Source organism: Polyergus mexicanus, unplaced genomic scaffold, assembly GCF_030449975.1.
Source record: "Polyergus mexicanus isolate NDT 795.1 unplaced genomic scaffold, iyPolMexi1.0 SCAF_2, whole genome shotgun sequence".
Taxonomy (NCBI): Eukaryota; Metazoa; Arthropoda; class Insecta; order Hymenoptera; family Formicidae; genus Polyergus; species Polyergus mexicanus.
In genome coordinates, this window is record NW_027223322.1 from 10,615,985 (window position 1) to 10,640,797 (window position 24,813).

Genomic DNA, 24,813 nt, shown 5'->3' on the forward strand with positions numbered 1-24,813 from the left:
GCGTGGGCGTCCATGTTTGCGCATGTAGACTCGATATTTCCCAGAAGTCGCAATCGCTTACGAGGTAAAGGTAAGGTTGCATGATTCATGAGCTACGTGACCTACAGTGCTTCCCCGCTCTTTCTTTTTCTATCATAAGCCACACACACACACACACACACACACAAACGCGCGGATAGGGCTCGATACGTACGTGGATGACGCGAGCTGATGCTGCCACAATAATGTCCCGTTAATGTTCCGTAATGCCCTGTAATGCGACCGCTGACTAAGCCAATTTCGTCGACACGCAGCTCCAACGTTACTTAGCGGGGGTTCCCTTCGCGATCGTAATCACGCGCGCCTCGCGTATTATGCGCACTCGCGGCCGCGCTCGCTCGTTCTCCGTTGCGGAATCGCCGCTAATTGGAGTTCCAGGTAAGTCACCTGCGTCCATAGGAGCGCCACGGGAACGATTTATCGCTTCGTCACGATTCCTATCTCCCTGCTCGCTTGATCAATTCCGAACGCGAATGTAAATTCCGGCGAAAGAGAGGCACGAGAGTTTAAAAGATTATATTTTTAAGCCCTGTTAACATTACGATAATTGTATATTTTTATCACTTGCAATTGGAATTACAAGTCAATATAATTATTAATACATGATAGTATAAAAAAAATATAGAAAATTAAAAATATTCTTTAATTATTATATATATAATTTTATCTTAATATATATAGTTTATATTATATATATATATATATATATATATATATATATATATATATATATATATATAGTATATATGATAAATTAATAGACATCATCAATATTTTAGATATCGCTACTTTTTTATAAGAATATTGTTTTAGGCGCATTTTAAAAACGAAACGATGGAAGAGTTGTTCGAGCTCGAACGAGATCAGGGTCGTCGAGAAATCTCGGAGAGGACGAATTACACCGGCGATCCTGACGAAAGGAAGTAACGCCGTGGCGAAGTCACGAGGCGGAAATTATACGGAGTTGCGTAAAGGCGAATATCGGAGTCACATGAGATGGAGAAGACGAGGAACGCCGGCAGCGAATGCCGATGGATCACTAAAAATAAAGAAGCCCCTTCTCGGCGAGGAACGGTAACGAACTCGACCGGCCTGATCGCATCTGCGAAGTAAGGGACCGCCGTGAGAAGACACGAGAATACATTTCGTTGAAACGAGCTTTGCATTCCTCCCTAATCGGAAAGATTACTTGAATATTTGAAAAAATTACACGCGTAAAATTGAAACTTCTAATTTCGTGTATATTATTTCTCTGTATTATGTTTACGTATACACATTTTCCTTTCGTTTATAAATTTATAAAATTTTTATTCTTCGATTAATTTCATCTCAGAATTTATTTTACTTTTGTATAAGTCTAGTTTCTTAATAAATTCTTCGTATTGTCAATCTTTTTTTCTCTCTCTCTTTCGCAAGGAAATAGAGACAAGCAATGAACAGTGATCACTTATTATACTAATTTTTTATAAAACATAAAGAGGGAGTATCTCTTTGCAAACGCGTTAATAATTATGTCACAGAATTATTTCAACTTTTGTTAAATTTCTACGCAATAAGAAAGTTTAACAAAATTAAAATTAAGGAAAAAAATTTAGATATGTACATAGTGATAGAGTAATATAGAAATATATATATATATATATATAGTAATACAAATTTGAAATTTAAAAAGATAGCGAAATATATAACCAAATGTGTCAACGCGATTCCAGGATTACACGCCTCCACGCATTGGAAGATCGATGTATTAACCTTATTTCAGGTTGAATAACTACATGGCTACATACGCAACTTATACACATGTCTCAGATTGGTGAAGGGACCCCATCCCTTCTCCCTTTGCGACCACTACGAAAGTGCACATCGCGATGCAGAACAGAAAACCGACAATTACTCTCGAGGCGGGTCGATTCATTAATAAGCGCCGCGATATACCGGAATAAATTCATCTCGTTAACGAGACACACAATCGTTAATTAGACAATATAACTGCCTTTCCGCAGCGACCAGAGATCGATGAGACTGTATAAGAATATCAGCAGAATCGAAATTCATAATTCTATAATATTACGCGCAATAAATATCAGAAGTGTCTTTAAAACGAAATCATTTTTCTCATTACTCCTATTATAATAGACGATTAACAAAGATAAACTTTTTAATTCGGGATTTTTTAAGCAAATTCATGAATCACATATCTCATCCAATTAATCAATAAATATAATTATTACGCCCACATAGCTAGATTTCTCACGATCAAATATTTCTGACATTTATTAATTACAGATTCGACATCCAAATAGGGCGATGACATTAAGATAGATGAAAATTTTACACACATACGTGTGTTAAACGGCTCGCGAGATCGGCAACGGCATATAATTGCGAAATAATAAAATTAGAATGCACGTTTCGCGTGTATCTCATGTGTGCACAACTCGCTTGTTAAACATAACCGACAATTATCCCATACAAAACAACGGTTTACGATCGATCAATTCGCTCGTTAACAAGATTCGCATACAGGTATCCTACGAAAGAATTCTTGGATTAACTCCTCTTATAACTTTTATCGAAAGGTTATCGTGCATTAAACCTATTTTTTACATAGAAAATCGTCCAATAAAGGTTATCTCATATAGATTTAAATGGATAGAATACTTATATGAATGATTCAAAGACATTTGCAAGAATTGTGCCTTGCAATTGGAGTGGCGCGTTTAATAAGGCTTCTCTCTTTCCCCTTCTCATCAAATAAAAATAAGTCTCAAAAATACGCACTTTAAAAAATTTAAAACTATATTGAGAAATAAACTAAACTAGTATAATAAAAATAATAAAAAAAGTAAATTAAAACTAAAAAAATAATACGAAGAGTTGATAATAAAAAATAAATAAAAGAATTGAATTAAACCGTTTAAACTATAAAACTAGAAATAACGGAATTACTAAAATTAAATTAACAAATTATATTATTTAACTAAATATTTATTTAAATAAATAATCAAAATTATCTTCCTTTAGGAAGTAGCGAGATGTAAGTTTCTTCGTAATATAAGGCCTTAAGTTATAGTTCTTTTAATTTATACGATAATTTCAACTTTATATAATTATCTCTGCAATCTCTTGGTATAAAACATTATCTACAAACTCCTTTACTTCTGCGTTATTGCTTTCATGCTATTCTCCATGTTGCTTTCACGCATTTTACAATTATGCGTGTACATACAAGGACATATCGCGCAATTCGAAAATTCCTCGAGTCTCAGTATGCGAAAGCAAATATCGCGAAAATATAACTGCAAGACGAGATGTTATTGTATGACCACGCGAAACATACAATAAAGAGGCTGCGCCCTATTATGGTAGCGCGCGACACTGTCAGTGGCGTCTAGCACAGTAGATTGTGTCCGGTTTATTGAAAACTTCCTAGGCACTTTCATACATCGATGGACGCGTATGCCAAAACTTTAGCTTCTATCGCATTCATAATATGTGATAAGTGTGACAACGCGGGGAGAAGCTCGTGTCACTAACTATGTACCACCCTTGAGCGAGACTTTACTAACTGTAACGCTCTAGATTACGCTCTCGTGATTGTAATTATAATAAGAATAAACTGTAAAATCGTATATAAATATTGCAAATAACGCATATATAATTATAAATAATGCAAATATTACAAAATATTATTTATAATAATATATTCAAAGAGAGAGTATAATATAATTAGCTCGTTTTTATACGCGGAAAATAAAACATAATTAAAGAGTTACTTAATTTAAAATCTAAAACTATAAAATATCTTATTATGAAAAAATATTATTTCACAGATTTTTCAAGATGTGTCATTATTTTCGCCAAATGCTTTTATTATGGCCACTATTAAAACAAACGATCAGTGTACTAATATACAATAAAACAATTTATATTGCCCCATATCGAATTAATTAATTATGTATTTTCAAATAAATTCGTTTAATTCACAAATCGTTTAATTATATGATAATGAACAAATTATGTTATATTCTACACACAAACACGTGTGTGTGTGTGTGACCTTACGCATAATTTATTTTCTGAGCGCGAATCTACTGATAAAAATTAATAAATCAGTCCTTGGAAAAAACGAATCCTTCGTTCGAAATAGAAATTGCTTGGCTCGCGTGAGTCAAGCTCCCCTTTGCACGTATCGTTTAACGGACGGATTACTCACCTAATCGAGACAACCGCGATCTTTATTATCGTGTTAGCCAGCGCGTAGGCCTAATCAATTTTATGCGCCTAAAAACTCGAACGTGTGTGTATTTTCGGAATGCGCGTGAGTTTTTCTGAGCGCTCCGCGAACTGCGTACCGGAATCTTGAAACTCATATCGCGCATGAAGAATTCCGCAGAAGAAAAATTAATTGTTATTGCACAATAACACATATACTCGCAATTAAAATATGTATCATGTTTCTTTGTAATCTCGCGCGCGCGCGCGCGAGTTATATATACATATATCGAGAAATTCAACAAACTCTATATTATTGAGAACTTTATTTTTATATATTCGTTTATATTTAATATTTGTTTAGATTTGCTTATATGTTTAACGTTGTTTACATTATACTTTAATTGCTCTTTCATTAAGAAAAATATTATATATATACAAATATATATATATATAACACCAGTATAATTAAATATATATATATATATATATATATATATATATATATATATATATTAATTTCTCATTAAAATATATTATAAAATTTATAAAGAGTTCTCTTCTCTTTTTATCATATATATTATATACACGCACATACCTATGCGTCCAACAATAAAATAATTATATCGTATGTGCATAACATCCTCATTTAAAATATTATATAAATGTTAAATATATAAAAATCGAAACAAGAAGCTCTAACTGTTTACCACTCGATCACACCGGGAATGTATTCATCGATTAATTTCTCATAGTATGGCCACAGTTTCTCAATGTCGGGTAAGGCGTCGCTCTTAGTATAAAGATCGAATTTGCTGCAAAATTTTTCATAACATTAAATTAATCATTCCAATATTTTTTTCAGATTTCGTATAATTATCTGTAATTTAAATTAAATATATAGATAAAGTAATTTTTAATTATAACAACCTCTTTTGTTTCCTATATTTCACTACATTTAAATCTATAATTATATATGTAGGTAGACATTTTTTAATTAATAACTTTTTTTATGTTTCTTATATTTTATTACGTTAAAATAGTCGTGATATTTGATACTTACTTAAATTCCACAATCCATTTTAACATCTGAATATCTTCCGGAGTACAGAAGTACATGTAGTCACCGCCGGCGTGCCAAGGATAAAAGGAATGATAACGGATCATAGTCAAAGCCTTTTTCGGTAATTTACTCTTGTTATGTACAAGTAATCGATACAAGTACTCGTCATGGCCCCACGACATCATTAAATTAGATATTCCGCATTTGGGTTTGTACATACCGTATTTCGTACTGCGCAATAAAAAATAATATCAATATAATAGTCGTGATATATATTTGCAATTATTAAATTTTTATATATTCAAATTATCCCATATTTCCCATATTTCCTACATTTTCTTTTGATACTTAAAAATCTGAATTCTGGAGTTATTTTGGTATCCAAAATTTTCATCTGAAACGCTCTATTATAAAAGTACAATATTTCTCTTACTCATATACGCCCTTTTTAATAAAAAAGAATATTTTAATAAATAAAAAGTAAATAAAAGAAACATTTCACAAATCATTTAACTATTTTTACTTTTCGCTATTTTTAACTAGATATGATTCGTGTTTGTGATTTTACCTTACACAATAAAGTTCAGAATTGACATATACATTATTGAGACATACTTATAACGAGAGTCTTTGCCGTCAGGATTATTGTCGAAACTCGTCGCTCTGTATACGATTGAATCACCCCAGGCGCAACCGACAGGGAACGTGTCACCCACTACAGCCCATTGAGGTTCTCCGTAAAACGCCATCACCTGCAATGCACGATCAACCTTGCTATCCGATTGTATGCTGATAGAATGGTAACCTGACGCATACGCGTATATTATTCTAAATTTATAAAACAGAGAAAGAGAGAGAGAGGGAGAGTGTGTGTTTCATTTTTCGCGCATTAATTTTTAATGATGAGACTCTTCAATCGATCTGAATTGTTCATCATTTATCGCAACTTTTCATAGTAATTATTTTTCAGATTAAAATTTAAAATTCTATTAATAAAATAAAATACACACCTGAGATTAGTTGAATAATATCATTTTGTTATTTATTTGCATCTCAAGAGAAAGAATTTGGTTCTTGAAACGATTTATCTTTTCAATCGTTTATAATTCAAAAACTTCAGCTAAGGAAAGATCGACTTCATATTTAAAAGTTGTCGTTAAAAGAATACTTTTTTGTGTCTTTTTAAGATATCTATTTTATTATGGCAAATTATATATTTGTCATAGAACGTGCATTCTCTAATTTTATATTCTACATTACTTTTCCAAGATCGTGAATTAAGCCGGTGAGATGAAACCAATCTAGATCTGGATGCGTCTTCCTGATAGACTCTGCAGTTTGAAACGCGTGGACGATATTAGGCATATTAGTATCTGGATCGCTTTCGTCAATGAGGTCGTTCAGTTTGAGCAAAGCGTCCTTTACCGTCATCTTGAATTTATTAAATTGCAGCCAATCTTTCATGCGAGCTGTAAAAGGAACAGCAATTTTGCCATTTTTCTACCTTGTGTCTTCGTTTTCATGACTATATTTGGAGCAATAAAGAATTACAAGACATTAATGCATTAATCAATTGTTCAAACTATTTAGAGGCGAGCATTCATTAATTAACATTCAAGGAAAATAAAGTGTGCAATTTATAATATAAAGATGATGTATATAATCTCTTTTTTACTAACATTTCACGAACTCGACGGTTTGGTTGGAATGCATCAGCTGGTAAGTTTTGCGAACGCGTTCCTTGATAGGATCTTCATAATCTTCCTCGTAATTGCGAAATTCTCTCTGCAATTTTCCAGCATATATCGGTTCGGGCCGCAATTTTTCCGATGGATCCAACAACATGGCATGATCACGGTTTTGCTGCTGCGGCAAATCAATCGCTCTTAATAATCCATCAAACAATTTGCATCTTTAATTATTTATTACATAAATTATTGCCCACTAAGAAATTATTCAAGAATTTGACACAAAATTTGTTTACACTTGTATTATTTATTCAACTCGTAATACGAAGAAATCCTTGAAATATGTGAATGTGAAATATATGTATATAATGACGGAATTTATATTATAAATTAATTTGTCATTTGTTCTGCAATATTTATATATACATTATACACATGTGTGTATATATAGTTTGGCTATTCGGCAAAATTTAAGTGTTAAAATGCAGGATACTTTATTATGACTTATAACAACATTTTTTTTCTTTTTTATGATTACATTTTAAAAATTGATTTTTCATGTATTTAGTTTATTTTTATATATGTAAAAAATAGATCTATATTTTAAAATCTATATTATAAAAAAATATACTGTAATTTATAACTATATTAGCTACTACAAACGAGAACTTATTTGCATACAACGTCATTTAAAGTATGTACTTTTCCTGTTCTTTAAACAAGATAATAAGCATTGATTAGACTAGAATTCGATAAACTGATAGCTGTCAAATATTTTCAAATGACATAAAACAAATATTCTTATCTTTCCCAAAGCTTTATAATCATTTAATAGTTTCGGTTTGCAACAAAAATCATAAAAATTATGTCGCAAAATCAAGTGTTATAATTTATGTAAATACAATAATTATATATAAATATGCAGAATAAAACGCGAAATTACCTTTCGCTTTGCTATGTGTGCTCATCCTATTCTATTCACAAATAAATAATTCAGAAAGCGAGACTCTTCTCGGATATTTTATGATCACTTCTTTTTTATCTTTAATTATGTAAAATTCTAAAATCTGACTTATTCAAAAACATTCCATATGTATCTGTATGTATCTAATTCTAATCTCAGCGAGGATCTGGCTTAACATACGATGAAAGGATCGAAAAAAAAGATCTGCTTAGATTAGATTATATACTGCGTCAGTACTTAGCTATTTACTACATACGTAATAAAATAAATATAGATATATGCGTTTAAATACTACGTATCTATGAAAATTTTACGTGCAATCAAATGTAGACGTAACGATTTGTGACGTCAACGAATGACGCGAGCGATGTTGAATAAAAATCATATTGTGCGTTGCATAATTAATATTATGAGCTTCTTCTTCTTTTTTATTATTAGAGCCATAAAGTATATGCTATATGAATTTCATGCGATGTTTATATAGATAAATTACATCCAAAAAAAGAGATAAATTTTATCAATCGATGTATTTTAAGAGAGCATCAAGTAATAGAGCCGTTCAAAGTCTTATAAATATTTAACAATAACTCCAATTAATTTTTATTCAAAATTTTTAGTGCAACATAAAATCTTTAGAAATGAAATAATAATTACGATAATTGTGTATAATAGTATATATATTCGTTATATACACATCGAAATTATTCAGAAAATCTAAAAAGTTAATTTATAAAATAATCAATATATCTAGAAGAAAGTAGTTTTTTTTTTTATATCGCGATATTACATAATTGCAATCTTGAATTTTTGTCGTAAAGTACCATCGAATGTGTAAGTGTTGGGGTACTTACAATTATCGTAGCGGACATCCTGTAGATGTTGATCGATTACTAATGAAAATACAACTGCCGCCTATTCTATCCTGCGTACAAGTGACTTATATAAAGTCGAAGACAGTTCACCCTTGATCCTCTTATCGTCTGACTGGTGGTCATACGCACAAATGTCGTATATACATACTATATCGTATATACACACAATTCTTCCCCTTTCCCATCTCTCTTTATGCCATAAATCCTAAAACTATTTACATATATTTTATCGTAGACGCAAATAAGATGACTTATTACAAAATTGTTATTAATTTTATCTGACATACAGAATTTTTGCAACTTATGTGTTATATAAATTAATTTTATGCATAAATGCAGCTTATATTTATAATATGCATATATATATATATATATATATATATATATATATATATTATGCGTAGTGAATAAAAAGACATCTTTTAAAATTTTTACAAAATTTTTTGTACAGTTCTTGGCCAATATAGCATGAAATTAAAATCGAAGTTAATTTTTTAAATAAGAAAAACATCATCATCATGTTAAAAGCAAAATAATGATAATTATTGTGATAATGCAGAAATTGCATTGGAATTGACACAAGAGGTTATCACATATATCGTTGCGTTATGAATGACACTCTCTTTATATAAAGAAAGAAATTGTGACGCGTATCTCTCTCTATGAGCGCTTTGAAAAAAATTTTCGATTGAAATTTTTTTGGATTTAGTGATCTATATCAATGAAAGCCTTGTGTATTCTCGTTCACTCATTCATTAATAGCGAAAAATCGCAAATCTCATACAATGATGAAACAATCTATTCTAAAAACAAAAATATTCTAATAAAAAATATTATCAAAAGCTTGATAATGTTGAAGGAACGATTGCAGTTATTTGTTTTTAAATGACTATAAAAGAAGATACAAATACAAATAGAGATGCCGAGAATAATAGCATATCCAAAAATAGGCTTCTAAATCGTCCATCCATAAATCTGCAATTTATTACAGCAATATTGTTCACTTAACTGTGTTAAATCGGATCAATTTGCTATGATGATCGATTGAGACTTAATACACGATAAAAACATGTGAAAAAAAATGATGTCAAATATATAATATAATTGACGTCGTTTCGCTGCAAATGGATTCAATTGCCACATATTGTGGGTTACGTATAGTACGCGCGTTGTAATGTTTAGAGATTTTGTTTTTGGCGATTTGATGCTGCTGCGATATCGCACATAAATATTACAGTAAATGCACACGTAAATAAAACGTTATTTGCATGATAAACATAACACTTACAGAGTGCGTGGAAATATCCAATTTGATAATTCTTTTGACATTGCATAATCGCTCTATACTATAATCAGAAAGCTTTTACATTTGTACGTGTACGATCGGAATTTCTGCAAAATTCATCTTTTAATACTTTTCCACACATATCAGATGCAGAACAGCAATTCTGAATACACATAATTTTTATTTTATTATATCTTTTTATCACAATCTCTCTTCTTATTCTAATAGATTAATTTACTCATGATATATCAATCATGTAAAGCGTTAAATATTAAAATCATTGATTTTGGAAAATAAATAAAATAAACAATCTCTGTACATATTAAGCAAATCAAAAATTTGGAGAAATTTGGAGATGGAAAATAGATAAAAAGTTGATTTAAGACATAGATAAATGCATTAATTGTTAAAATCGTTCGTATAATATCGAAAAATGATATTATCGTTAGAAGGGTACACTACAAAAGATATAACCGATGGAAAGATGTACATATGTATAAATGGCGTAAGAGATGTAATCTGTAACAAACACGATGAATGGCAATCAAGGAGCAATCAAGTAAATTTTCTTGTGTTACTTTGTGACAAAAACTGTATCAAATTTGTCGTCACACAATATACACACAATTATAATATATGTTACGTATATTCATTTTGTGTACGTATATACAACATTGCTTGACACAAATTTATTTGAATCAAACGAAAAAAAATGTCATTAAGGCGAGCTCGAATCCGAGTAGCTCGTATTGCTCCCTCTCCGTCGTGGATTGTGTCGGTGTCTATGCGAGGGACTACGCGAGCGCGATCTATGCAAGGACGATTTCTTGTTTTTCTTAGATCGATGCGAGCGTGAGGAGCTGGAGCTATCGTAACTGCTGAAATCATACACGCGTACACATTTCTATAAAATTAAAACATTTTTAAAAATATTTTAGAATAAAAAAATCAAACAATTTGAAATACCTTCGATGAGAACTTTTCTTTTTCTTGTGTTTTTTATGCAATTTGTGCCTGTCCGTGCGACTTCCGCTTCGACTCCTGGAACGTTGCCGCGATCTCTTGCCGCTCAAGTCTGCGCTCTTCAATCGATCCATCAAGGAATTTCCGCATGTTTTTGTATCTTGCGAGGATCTATCTTTATTTTCTTCAGCAAGAAGCGGCGATGGCACAGAGTGCACTTCATCTGAGTCATCTTTTCGGGAGTTTTGATTCACCGTGATAGTGGTAGAACCAGTCTTGGATATCGGTGCCTGGATATGACTGAGAAAGATGGCAGCTTTCTTTTTCCTCTCAAGTTGCAATTGCCGTTCCTTGGACAGTATCTTATCTCGTGCGGCCGCCATCAACTTGTCCTTGAGTCTGTTTTCTTGCGCCTGTTTGTGCCTGATCTCCTTCTGACAATCTTCGAGGATATCATCGGTCAAATCAACCAATTCTTTGTCGTCGCTCTTCGGTTTCTTGTCCGATTTCGGCGGATCCTTGTCCTCGATTACGGGAGTCGAAGAATTCGCGTCGGAAATGCTATTCTGAGGTGAACCGGGTTTAGAATTCGAGTCCTTTTTGTCGTCGTCCATCTCTTCGTCGCTCTCCTCCAACGGTAACGCGTTTCTCTTCTCGATCACCGTGCTCTCCCCGTCTTTCGGCTTTTTGATGGAGAACGATACGGTAGTGATCTGTTTTGCGGATCCCATACTCTGCTTCGTCTTTGTGTCACTACCATTCTTCTTCTTCGCCTGTATCATTTTCACCCTTTTCTGCACCTCCTCCATTCGCTGCTGCTTCTTCTGCAGTTCTTCTAGCTTTTTTTGTTTCTCCTCTTGCGGTTCTTGCTTCTGCAGTAGTTTTTCCTCTGTCAACACCTTCGGATTTATCGCACCCTCATATATTGTCAGTTTGTGCGCATAGTAACCGTGATACTGATGCGACAATTCCAAGAAGTTAAATCTCGGATCTCCCTTGTTTTTAACAATTGTCTCAAAATCACGACCGTTTTTCGCGACGTAACTTGCCATCTTATCAATGATGATTTGGACGTCCGCCGGTGGTACAATAAAGGAGGGTCTGCTAAGTGGCTTTTGCGCAGGTATCCCATAAGGTACCAAGGGCGATGGTGTTTCCTTAGGTGATGTGGTTTGCGTCATAGTCGCATCGTTTGACATGGTTGGCATGCTGACGAGTTGCGAAGACGATTGCATCTGTCCGTTTGGCCCATATATTACTGGACCGTGCGAATATTGCATGGGCGTAGGATAAGGAGGATAACTCTAGAAAAAAAATTTAATAATATAATGAAAAAATAACGATAAAAATAATAATAATTAATGAATAATTTCCGTTAAATTTTATCAATGTATTATGCTATTAAGATGATGTCAAAACTATATGTACCTGTAGTGGCATTGGATGATAGTATCCAGCGGACGGAATCGGCTGCATTGTCGAGTCTAATACCTGCGGTATCTTGGACGGCGGTGGTTTTCCCGTAATCTTATTCACGAGCATGGAGTACGCGCAATCCGCTGATGGTTTATATTGTATGCTCGGTATGCTAGGCGCCTATAAAAATGAAGAGTTTTTTTGTATTAACTCTGCATTTAGAGTTCTTAGGCTTTTATTTTCCTATATTTATCAAAATAAAAACTGTAAATACATAATTCACATTTTCAATTCACATTTTATATTTAAATTATACATTTATAAATATATATTTTTAGCTTTTAAAATAGTTTATATATAGACAGTAGAAGATAGCAAAACCTATTTTAAAAAACGCCTATTTCTAAATATACAAAATTACAAACGGTAATTACAATAATTATATTATTATAAACTATTAATAAATATTTTTCAGCTATATAAAGCTGAAAGTTAATCAAAAAATAAGTTGCCTATTTTACTTATATTATTAGTTTATATTTTAATACAATAATTCCAATTTGTGCATAAATTGTAAGTAAAGATCATAGTAAAATATTGAGAACCTAATTTTTATAATAATTATAATTATTAATATTACATACTGTATAAATAAAATCTTAATTTTGTTTGATTAAATTTTATTCGTTTTACTATTCCTTTGTTAAAACAACAGAATTACAAAATACTAATCATATATGCATTTACTGTATTTTTGATATATTGTCATTGACATATTATATGTGCACGAAATGAAAGGATTAACATTAAAAAAAATAGTATTATAAGTGAATAAATGAAAATGTATGAAAATACATATGTCCACAATGCATACCAGAATCAGCCCTGGAAGCAGAAATATTTGACACATAAATTAGTGTTGCAGAATACTATTAACATTTCATCCTATTTTGATCCATGAATTTCGAGAGCATCATTCTAAAAGTAATTCAGTGTGGTCCAGCAAAGGTTTTCCACATTTCGAACTACTCCGAACGCAAAATTCTTCTGCATGAGAGATTGCTTTTGCATTTTTAAGAACAGATTAATGTACAGCGTGCAAATAACCTGCGCATGTGTATAGAAACTTACCGCTTCAATCTTGGTAAATGATGGCGCAAGACTTGGATGCAGGTACGATTCGTCATCTTGGTCTGACTCTCCCTCAGATTCTACCAGTGAAAAAGAAAGATAGCAATAAGACATGTACATCTTTCAGAAATCATTAAAATACATTAATATATATATATATATATATATATATATATATATATATAGCGATTACCAATTAAAATATTAACAAAAATTTATGGCAATACTTACGGCAAGAAAAACTAAGTAGAATCAAAGTAGGTGTGGGTAATCAAATCCTGCTTTATGTCGCTTCAATTACTTCAACTCAATAATGTCAACTTCAATGTAATTACTATAAGACACTGCTTGTTATAAAAAATAAAATGCATACCGGTTTCTTCTTTCTCAGGTTGCTTTTCGGGATTATATTTTCCATTCTTGATTGCATCGAGAAGAAATTTGTAATATTGATGAAGCGGCTCGTCTATCGATAGGAAGGCAAACTGCGGATTATTTGCCTGTTTCGTTTTTATCAAGATTTCCAATTGGCTTCCATGTTGACTTATAAATAGCGCCGTTTTCGTTATAATGGCACTTAATTTCTGTGTTTCCGGCTATACACATGAAATTAAAATAGCTTTATCTAAATATATTATGTTGACAAAAAATAATCGATAAATAAAATAGTATCTTACCAGAATCATTCCTTCAGGAATTTCCAGCTCGGGAGGAGGCACAAACGCTTGATCTTCCTCTTGCGAGCCCTCCGATTGTTTTGGACTCTGAGAGTCTTCGCCGGAAGCCTTTTGATTGCTTTCATCTTCATTATAATTATATCCTACTTGATTGTATGAAGATTCAGAATCCAATGCTTGATGTAATCTTTTTATTTCCTCTTCTGCAATAGATATATTTTTATGATATAAATATATAAAACTATTATAACAATTAACATATAATCAGAACGTTTTTAGGAAAAAAGATATTACCATGATACATGGATTCTTCCACGTCATTGTTGTAGAGGGATCGATAGCGCTCCTCGTCACAGAGTTGCTCTACTTTCAATTCTTCCTCGGTAAGTATCGTCCGCTGATCAAAACCACCTGGTGGTGGTTCGTGAATCCGTAAGTCAGCAAGTGCCCCTCGTCCATCGTATCTATACACATACAATACAATCATTAGAGATGGAAGATGATATTGTTTTAGATTGATGTACACAGTTGGCCACGGCATCTGCAAATTTAAATCAAGAAGTAAACCCCACCAAAGTAATTTCTCTGAAATAAAACAGAGTTGTAGAGGACACCTTTCGCAATTTTTATCTCCGTTGTCGCGTTTCATTCTTTAAAATAACTATTAACATGAATATATTCGCGATATATAATACATAAAAATATCTCATATTGTTTCTGATATATATTTATTTATATTTATCTTTAAATTTCTAAGATCTTTGAACACATGAAACAGATTTTTTTCTAATTTACATTTGTTAAAAATCAATATGGTAAAACATGAATATCTAGTATTATGTCCAGTATTATTCTAGTATTACAGTATCGATATAAATAAATTTGGATACATATACATATATGTGTACATAGCGTAAGAATGACCTATGCGCTTCCTGAGACAAAGCCGAGTCTAATGTGCTAATACATACCATGCTGAGCGGTCGTATAATACCTACAACCGTCAGCTGCCATTTGTCTCTCTACGCTGTGTCTCACCTTGCTGTTGCATAGACGGCCAGCCATAAACGCCGCGTCACGAGAGCACCTGATTCTGCGCCCGTGTAGAGCGCATAAATCGCGCTGCCACACTGCGCGTTTCACAGCCAAGATAACACCTGCGGAAGCCTTAAACAGTCTCCAGTTTGCTTATCCAGAGATTAATGATGCAAGAGAGAGAGAGAAAGAGGGACCTTTGGTTTTTTTTTTTTTTTTGGCTTTTAAATGTAGCACTTGGTGTTGATTATTGTCTCAAATTGATTTTTTTTGTGTTTTGTTTAGGTCAATCATTTTCATCGGAGAAACGTGACATTATGTACGATGCATAATCTTATATGCAGGAGGAGAAACAAATATCCTAGATGAGAAATTTGTCTAGGTTAGAGAAACGGACCTGTCTATCTTCAATGTGCTATCGCCCATCCATGGTATCAAATGTTTTCCCTGATCAATCATTTTCGCCTTGTCATCATCGCGAAATAATTTGCAGCTATATCCAAACACCAACAGCTCCTGCGGTTCCTCGTCGGTATTCTTTTTACGCAAAATGCCTGAGTCCACTATCCACCGTTGGTTTTTCGACGACGCCATTTCCCGATTACAATTGACCTGCGACCTGTGACCGTATACCGAATACCGAGAGACTTTTATTTCCGATAAACGTCGCGCGTTACAGGAAAACGTCGCAGCGCCAGCGTCGCTTCTATCCCGGAAATGCCCCCATACACGTGCGTTATAAATGTCCACGCGCGTGTCCTTAAAAATTGTATATGCGCAAATGCTTCTTGATAATATAATATTGACTCGCACACGTAATTATGTAATTATGAAACAAATTTTTTTCTTTGAATAAAGACCTCAAGAATATCAATTTTAAATTAGAGTTTAGAAAAAAATAACTTATGTACTCATATTTTTACCAGTAATATTATTCTCTATTCATGTTATATACAGAAATAATTTACATATACAATCATCATATATATATATATACATATAATAAAAATTTATGAAAGAGTAGAAAATTTAAATAATAAGAAAACTTAATAAAAGTTACAAGGTGAATAAATCAAATTACCCGCCTCGATGTTGATAACGCCCGCGGCGGGTCGCCCCGATCGGATGCTGAGTTGCCGATGATCGCGCGCTTATTTATCGCACGACATTTCAATCCGACGGACTTTTATCCGCGATAACGGCGTATTATAAACGCCGACGGATTATCTCGCCGATCGGCGGTCGCGTCCGCGCGCCTTTGCTCGCGCGGAGACCCGCGTACCGCCCCCTCAGTACGTTATGGAATGCGCGACGGGTAGCTACCGTGTTACGCGGCTCCGCACGATGCCCGGCCGAGAATGCACGCTAACAGACCGGAATACCGTGCGACGCGGCCGTGGACTTGACGTCTCGCCGCCCGACATCGGTCACGGTGCGCACGTCGACCGTTGGTCGCCCACACCGTTCCCCGATCGCACGAGCTTCCGTATTTTTCGTCGCCGTCGGTAGCACGTCGTATACGTGGCAACAGCGTGTTTGGCTGCTGGCGTGTGCTGCCCGTGCGAACGTAGTGTGTGCGCGCTGCTCTGTCATTTCTCCTAGTCGAGAGGAATTTCGTCGGCTTTCGGTAGCGGACTGGCCGATTGAGTAACGTTACACTCGCCGTTGTCGTCCGCTCTCCAAGATCATCGCCGAACGGAACGAGGCCCCACTCGACGACATCGGATCCCACCTCGGAGCACGTATAGCAACGACAACGCTCTCGCTTCATCAGCGTTGCATCCGCTCGTCATCCCGCGATTTTCATACCCACCGACTTGTGTTAAAGTTGACTCGCTCCGAATTTCGTTCCGATTCTGATCTGATCGGCAAGAGCGTGCTTTCGAGCCTATAGCGTTATAGCCTTCGTCGAAGAATGCATACGTGAACGCGCGAATGCGGAAATCATTTACTTGTACATCGCATTGGAACTAGGAAACGTTCTTGTTTGTATCCCCCGGTGTGGATAGCCTCGGTGGGAATTAAATGCTGTAAGTTTATCCACTGACTGTTGGCCAGCTTCTGGTATTACGCAGAGAGTTATCGTATACTATATTTTACTGTATTAAATCAATTATATACTTGTATAAGAACATTTAGACAATTCTTTAAGCGTGTACTGTAATATATGTATATAATAGAATAGTGTTGTATAAAGAAACATAGAAAAAAGTTTATTTCAATACTATTGCAGATTATGATAAATTCTCATTTTTCTTCTTGTTTACATTATAATCTTACTCACAAAAGCATTCACGTTTTATTTACATACATAATACACAATATATTTTTTATAACAGGTATTTCCGATGGCCTTACATACCTGGTAACTGCAATGGGCTGACGCAGAATGCGATTTGTTTATCGTTCCTCAGATACTTCTCTCTCTGCGGCGTCATCTACATGAGAGAGTTAACTTGATGAAAGAGTTAATGGTGCTTCCGCACATTATTATCCTTATCTTTCTGTTGATACAATGGAGGAACCGGTTAAGAAGAAGCAGCGTATTGAGAATTGTGAGGATGCCAAGAACAGGCTTGCTGAAATTGAACAACTGCAAAGTAGCCTGCTTACGCGATGTTTGTGCTACATGCCAGAGAGCAGTTTGCGCAAACCATTTATCAATACCACGGTGGAGGAAGCTGATGGCAGTATCCGTTCCGCCGTTCTGTCCGAGTGGCATACGGATCAGATCCTGGAGTTTCTGAGTGCTCTGCAGTTGCTGTTCGACTTGGCGATCAAGCAGAATATGCGAGGTGTGATGTGTAAGAGAGTAACGGACGTTTGCGACGCGCTGGCGCGAAACGAGCACGGCATTATTGATCAAATCATCGATCTATCTTATACGTCCAACAAATTCGTATCGTTCGCCGGGAGTCGCGTGCTCGCATCGTTTTTCATCCTCACGAGAGATAACGTAGAGATTGCTTGGTTGGAGAGGCTCATGCAATCTCTAGTGAACACGCACTCGCCTAGCCAAATGCTTTTTACCCTGGACGTGGTCAAGAGGGTAGTCGAGCACAGGGACTGCAGTATACATCCACTGGAAGATGCGGATGCGTCCGTGTCACCAGCCGGCTGCAACACGCACATCATCTCCGATACCGAGAGCTTTGACAGCACGGCGATCAAGGCGATGTGCGTGAAGGCATTGGAATCCAAGTGGACCATCCTCGTATCCAAGTTCAAAATCATTCTCAGGACTTATACGCCGCAACACGCGTCCGTCGTCATCACGTTCCTGCATCTGTGGGAGACCATCATCTCTGTCAAAGCTAATCTATCCATCATTGATACCAAGCCCTTCTATTCTAAGCTGAACGATCTCGTGTGGTTGCTCAACAGCAATCTGCCGGGTATAATCTGGCGACATCTGCTCGGTCTGTTCAATGAGGTACTGTGCTACGGTAGCACGTTAGCGCTGCAAGATGTATTGCCGGACGAACCATGTTCCTTGGCGACCCTGATCGTGCGCGTCGTCAAGGATCATCGGTTGCTCGACGCGTTACCGTATCGTCATGGTTCAGGCAACTTCGGTGGCGGCACCGCTGACGGTGATCGTCCGCTGTTGCAAAAGATGGTTTTGCTGGTGTTGAAAAGCGCCGCCGTAACAGTGCGGGAAACGCGCAGTGATTCCAGTGACTCGTCTCTGGGCTCCGAAGCCGAAGATCTCGACGAGGATATGGCGGTAATTGATAGGAGCATCCGCGAAGTGCTGCGCCAGCTGGACCAATGCGTAAAGGCGCTGATGCCTTTCCATCCAGAGATGCCGCTGTCTCAGTGGGTCGTGCAGATGTTTCACGATCAAGACGATTTTCTGATCGAAGGTATGGTCTGTTGCCTGGACGTCGCCGTGGGCCTTTTCTATCGCGGATCACCGCAGAACGGTCCGGTATCGAGACCGGTGCTCAGTCCTCTCAGACCAACGCTGACCTTTGTGCAATTTATCCACGTCGTATCACATGATCCAGATGTGCTGCTGGATCTATTGGTTAGCAACGAGACCTGCTTTCTGCTGTACCTGTTGCGATTCCTTAAGTATATCAGACGCAATTGGGGCGAGTTCGTCGAGTGCTGCGGTCGCGAGCTGGACGATACTATGACGGTACTGATAAGACTACGGTTGGCTATCGATCGATTAGTATCCAAGGCGTTATTCCCGTACAACATTAGTCCGGTTCTCCGTCTACTCGAGAAATGCGAGTCCTTCTACGAGGGTAACGTGGAGAACGGTAACGCGTCCGTCATGTAAGATAGACGAGAGATTCGATTAGCCGCCAGGTCGATCAAACATGTACAAATTGTACGAATCTCTTTCCGAACGTTAGCTAGTTTTTGTCATCTGTAAAATATCGCGTGTAATTATACAGATCGCTGCATTTCGTCTCATAATAAAAAAGCGACTGATTTGACTCGCCGTCAATCGTCTTTGAAACCTTAGAGAAGATCAGAAAGACGAGCGCGTTTCTATTTATTAGTCCTTAGCGAAATTTTCAAACGTAGCTAAAATTGCGAGACGGAGGTACTTTCATCTGTTCACGAATCAGTGAAGTTTTGAGAGAAGTAACGTAATCATAGATCCAATCGGACTAGTATAAAAAAGGGAATTAACAAAATTCGTATCCATTATCTCAAAATGAAACTGGATTTGTGTGGTGCTAATGAAGTACACCTCTGCCAAAACACCACTGCGAAGACTCACGTTGATGTATACCACTAGAATAATATTTATATGTACACTTCGAACTATTTGTACAGTTTGCCAGTCACATCTGTAAATGTAATTTTTATTATCGTATTTCGGTAATGATACCTGAGAAATATGTACATATCTCGTAATCACGTCTTTGCCAACTTTGTAATACAAATCTTATTGAATAAAATTTGATTTCTTTTTTGTCAAATTTCGAAGAAATTAAAGAAAAGAAAAATGTAATTTATACAATATTAAATATAGGAAAGGAAATCTTATAATTAATATTATATGAAGTATAACGCACAACAAATAGGATATAAACATAATACACAGAATGTGTTTTATCGTTGTAAGATCATGTCTTGTGTAGCTATGAAAATTACATTTTGCAACTTCTAAATCTAAACTGATCAAAAAATCACGAGAGCATTATATAATTCGTAAAATTTAATTGGCAAACATTTGATGATATTAAGAATACTCTTCGTTAGCAATTACTTTATTGCAGATGAGAAACTAATTTTTTTTTTGCTGCTATTAGATCAACTTCTTTTAAATGGAAGAAAATAACGGTGGAATTATCAGAAATTGTTTTTGAGATTCCTGATACACCAATAATTGTGTGTAAATATAATAAATATATTAACAACGATTAACGCGCGTGGCGTATTCAGATAATATTTCCTTCTATAAGGATTACATACACTAAAATTCTCATATCTTTACTTTTATAATTGTGATGTTGTTTAATTCAATTTCCTTCCGACTGAGTATATGATTTATTCTCAAAACATTGTATGTGTGCGACATCATTTTATAGATGTAAAAGATTTTTTTTCTAACTAAAAATTTATTATCTCTCAACGTAAATTGAATACAATTGTAAACTATCGAGACTTGCGATTATAATATAGTCACTGATGCCCCGCGATTAATCGTGCAAATAATGTTTGATACATTAATTAGAGCGATGTAACGCGCTTGTCTTATCGGGACAAACCGTTCGGATTTTTAGAAAGACCAGATATAGAATTTAAGTTTGTAATATTAGCGTTTTTTTGGCGTATCTTCATTATAAAATTACGCTACTCTCTATTTAGAATTTGCAAATATAGCTCTAATTATTTAAATACGCTCGATCAAAGTACGATCGAGAAATTTTGTGTGTCAAGATATGGATAATTTTTTAAAACGCAAAATTTTTTTTACTAAATATTTATATTTGCATATTAAATCATTATTTATATATTTCTGTACTTCGTCAATAAATCACTATTTCACAGCATTTTATTTTTTTCACATTTAAAACGAAAACTTAGCGGTACCATATTGTTAAGCTTCCTTTTTATATAAATTAAACATTTATTTGCGTTTCCCCATGATTCACAAAATGTGTTGCTTTGCTCCAAGTCTATTAAAATTATTTATCATATTTTTTTATACACTGACTGATGTACGAAACTACACGCGAAACTGTACATACATATCTGTAAACAGTGGTATTCAGCGACACAGGAAATATCCAACTGCTTTCCAGCTATAGCAGAAGTTAGTTTAACAAGCTCTATTAAATCAACAACAGAATCTAAATTACATAACCCATTGTTAGCGGCGAGTTCAAAAGTCTGTTTTTTCTCTTCTTCTTTTCGCCGATTTATTCGTTGCTATACATGTTACCAGATTATTAATACAATAAACCGCTAATTGTCCGTAGCGTACAATGAAGCATTTTTTCTCTGTACATATTATTTAAATGAAAATGTTCAATGTTGATCGCGCAACAGTGACAGAGAAGCGGTTCAAGCGATTTTCATTATGCGAGACATAAAGAAATCAAAATATCGCGAATATTGTTAAAAAGACACCCTCTTTTTTGTCATAAAAATATATCGGACTGTCGTTCCTTCGATAATTTCACGGTTTGTTAAATAAGAAACGTAGTACGTTTGCAGTGCTTTCAGGCGCACGTAATCTACAGGGTATCCATAAAGTTTTACATAGAGCTTAAAATTATTACAACGACTAATTTCACTTTACCTGAGAATAGAGATGCGGGAATTTGATCAAGTGATTAAAAAAATTAATTAAAAGAAGAGAATTTGCACGAATTCGTCGAACATTCGCGCCAAAATGTACACAAAAATCTAGCATCATACAAACTGCATAAGAAATACAAAGATATTTATAATTTCCACATACATATGTGTCGCACTTTTTATTTTGTTAATACGCATACATACATATGTAAATATGTATATATATAAGTTTATATGTACGTATACATATATTATATATATATATATATATATGCGTATATGCGTGTACCTTATTTCAATATATATATATATTGGTGTACATGAGGCTTACTGAACTCCTTTATTGCACTATTACATCGAGCCGCCTTCTCTATTTCTCTCTCCCTCTCTTTCTCTCTTTGCTTTGTCTAATATAAGAAATCAATGTACAAGCAATTAACTCACTACAAGGAAAAGGATTTTGCGGATATGATGTGTTTCATAGAATTTAATTGAAATAAAATCTTTTTGCTTTCCTTTGTTTATATCGTAGGAAACGATCTAAAAAATCCGCTTTTGCGAATGTAATAGGTGTGTTGAGATAAAGATTATTATTAAATAGCACGCACGTATAAATCGAGTGTAACGGCGAAATATAGTCAGGCCATTAACACACGATCCCTCTACTAACCTTGAAGCCTTTAATATGTTCTAGTAAAAGAAGCGAGTTTTTCCCCCCCCCCCCTCTCTTTTTCTCTCGCTTTCTCTTCAGTTGCTTCACATTTAGCTTGATAATTTAATTCCAATTTGCCGATCAGCCAAACCAAATAAAATTCCAGTTATTCTGATATTAAGTAGTCGGATGATATGAGCTAATTAGCGCCGCATCCACTGGCTCCATGCATGACGGACAGGTCAACGAGCGTAACAACCAGTCGTCGATGCAGATTGCATGATAAGTGTGCATACAGGGTAAATAGCGCACCTCTTCGCCCACCAGCAGCTCCATCATACATATAACACACTCGCCCTTCTTCGCACCATCATATTCTCGCATCGGCAAATGCTGTATCAGTCCTATGCGCTTAGCGATCCTCACCTGTTGTTCCTCTTCACTCAAACCAGACGAGCCACTAGTCTGTACTAAATTGACTCCGATTCCATGGCCAATGTTCAAGTTGGTGGACTGCAAATGACGTTCCCTCGTAGCGATTGATGGATAATAAGTTGCTTGCTGTAAAACATTGGAAAATCAATTAGTCTAATAATTGTACTTCCATCACTTATATGGAACTTCCTTGGAACTTTAATTTGCTCCAAAAACTGGTTATTTTACTCAATACGAAGGCTTCGATAAGAATTAGAGTGTAAATCTTCAACAATGTCTATTTCAAATCTTTGTTTCGGTTTGAAATCAAAATTGAAATCATTAGTATAAATGCAGCAGTAAAATCAAGAAGATATAAAGATTGAATTAACGTAATTAATACAACAAATGTCAAAGTACAAGAGACTTAATTCTTTAAGTGTGTTGCATTTTATCAAAATCTGTTTAAAATTAGGAAAACATGTTTTTCAAACTAGATAGAGAAATAAGGTGAACAAAGAAAGTGAGAAAAAAAAAGTCGCTAATGACAAAAAGCTCGAGAATCGCTCGTCTGAAAAAGAAACGACGCGATTTCCCAATTGATAAGAATGTAAAGTATACGCGAATGACGACGCTATTACGTTGTAGGGAATCGGAGGTCCAAGGCCCTCGTGCGAAGATCCGCTAGCGGACACGTTGGGCTCGGGATTGTTGCTCAGCAGAGTGGTATTGTCCTGTTGATTGCCGGCGGCGCGTTTCAGGCAATTGCCCATGTTCACTATCAGCTTTGCTCGTCGCTTTCGTGTCGCATTCGTGCGAGATCCTTCGATCTCGATCTCCCCACCGCGCGGATTACGGAAGCCTGTGCAGCGTAATGACGACGACGATGTCGACGTTTGACGCCCGTTTGCTCGTTTCCATTCTAATGGCTAAACCGTCGCGTATCGTAGCTCATTGTTTATTGTCGTGCGATGACATTCGTCACAAAATCAACACGGATATCAAGCTCGGCCAACGCGATCGAGATATCGGCCGTCATGCATCAGATGCGGCCGTCCGTCACATATCCCTTACTGGCTGCTATCATCAGCCGAGTCACTTCACTACCAGCAGTACCAGCTGAGCGCCGCCATCATGCGCAAGCGCAAGCACGATAGGTGAAGTGTTCGCGCATAATGGCGGCATGGAAATTGGTCGATTTATTTATATATATATATATATATATGATAATATTCTGATATCATATCGAGCTCATATATTATCCTGTAAAAAGTTAGGGCCAGAATTAGAAAGAAATATGTATATTCTAAGATGGATCTCTCTGTCTCTTTTTACACTATATAGTTTATCTGAATTAAAAAAAAACATTTCTTATCAAATATTTAGCAATATAAAAGAGATATAGCAGTACGCAAATTCTAGGAAATGTTTTTGTTTTATTCATCACTACTTAAGTAGTGAATTGCTAATGGTTGTGTGAAAATTATTTATATTTCTTTTAATTCCATAAACTATATAATATATATATATATATATATATATGAATAAGTAAATATTTTTGATTGCACATAGTGCGATTGGACTCAACCATTCATATCGACCGATGCCTAGGGTAACCAAAATGGTTG

The 24,813-nt window shown here is 35.2% G+C and overlaps 4 protein-coding genes across 7 annotated transcripts; 1 reads left to right on the top strand and 3 right to left on the bottom strand.

Annotated features, from left to right (window-relative positions):
* Positions 1–4,762: 4,762 nt before the first annotated feature.
* On the bottom strand, positions 4,763–8,952 carry Miox (Myo-inositol oxygenase). 2 transcript variants are annotated; one of them, XM_070307280.1, is made up of 6 exons: positions 8,821–8,952; positions 6,997–7,180; positions 6,578–6,786; positions 5,933–6,069; positions 5,318–5,548; positions 4,763–5,069 (listed from the first exon to the last, which is right to left on the bottom strand). In XM_070307280.1, exons 1-6 carry the CDS (start codon positions 8,836–8,838, stop codon positions 4,961–4,963), a joined length of 888 nt encoding a protein of 295 aa, XP_070163381.1. In that variant the 5' UTR covers positions 8,839–8,952; the 3' UTR covers positions 4,763–4,960. The 2 variants fall into 2 exon arrangements, with proteins under 2 accessions (XP_070163381.1, XP_070163371.1); XM_070307270.1 differs by having other exon boundaries at positions 6,997–7,183.
* A 1,577-nt stretch (positions 8,953–10,529) lies between these two features.
* Su(w[a]) (suppressor of white-apricot) lies at positions 10,530–16,050 on the bottom strand. 3 transcript variants are annotated; one of them, XM_070307306.1, is made up of 8 exons: positions 15,746–16,050; positions 14,608–14,777; positions 14,314–14,516; positions 14,010–14,232; positions 13,637–13,716; positions 12,518–12,685; positions 11,093–12,393; positions 10,530–11,004 (listed from the first exon to the last, which is right to left on the bottom strand). In XM_070307306.1, exons 1-8 carry the CDS (start codon positions 15,940–15,942, stop codon positions 10,845–10,847), a joined length of 2,502 nt encoding a protein of 833 aa, XP_070163407.1. In that variant the 5' UTR covers positions 15,943–16,050; the 3' UTR covers positions 10,530–10,844. The 3 variants fall into 3 exon arrangements, with proteins under 3 accessions (XP_070163407.1, XP_070163396.1, XP_070163414.1); XM_070307295.1 differs by having other exon boundaries at positions 10,530–11,001; positions 15,746–16,019; XM_070307313.1 differs by lacking the exon at positions 15,746–16,050 and adding an exon at positions 15,352–15,448.
* Positions 16,051–16,469: 419 nt separating this feature from the next.
* On the top strand, positions 16,470–21,358 carry Lin (protein lines homolog). The gene is made up of 2 exons (XM_070307328.1): positions 16,470–17,378; positions 17,688–21,358. The coding sequence occupies exon 2, from the start codon at positions 17,864–17,866 to the stop codon at positions 19,637–19,639; it is 1,776 nt and encodes a 591-aa protein (XP_070163429.1). The 5' UTR covers positions 16,470–17,378; positions 17,688–17,863; the 3' UTR covers positions 19,640–21,358.
* Positions 21,359–22,870: 1,512 nt separating this feature from the next.
* On the bottom strand, positions 22,871–24,318 carry Rnf11 (Ring finger protein 11). The gene is made up of 2 exons (XM_070307336.1): positions 23,827–24,318; positions 22,871–23,332 (listed from the first exon to the last, which is right to left on the bottom strand). The coding sequence occupies exons 1-2, from the start codon at positions 23,956–23,958 to the stop codon at positions 22,949–22,951; spliced, it is 516 nt and encodes a 171-aa protein (XP_070163437.1). The 5' UTR covers positions 23,959–24,318; the 3' UTR covers positions 22,871–22,948.
* Between the last annotated feature and the right edge of the window lie 495 nt (positions 24,319–24,813).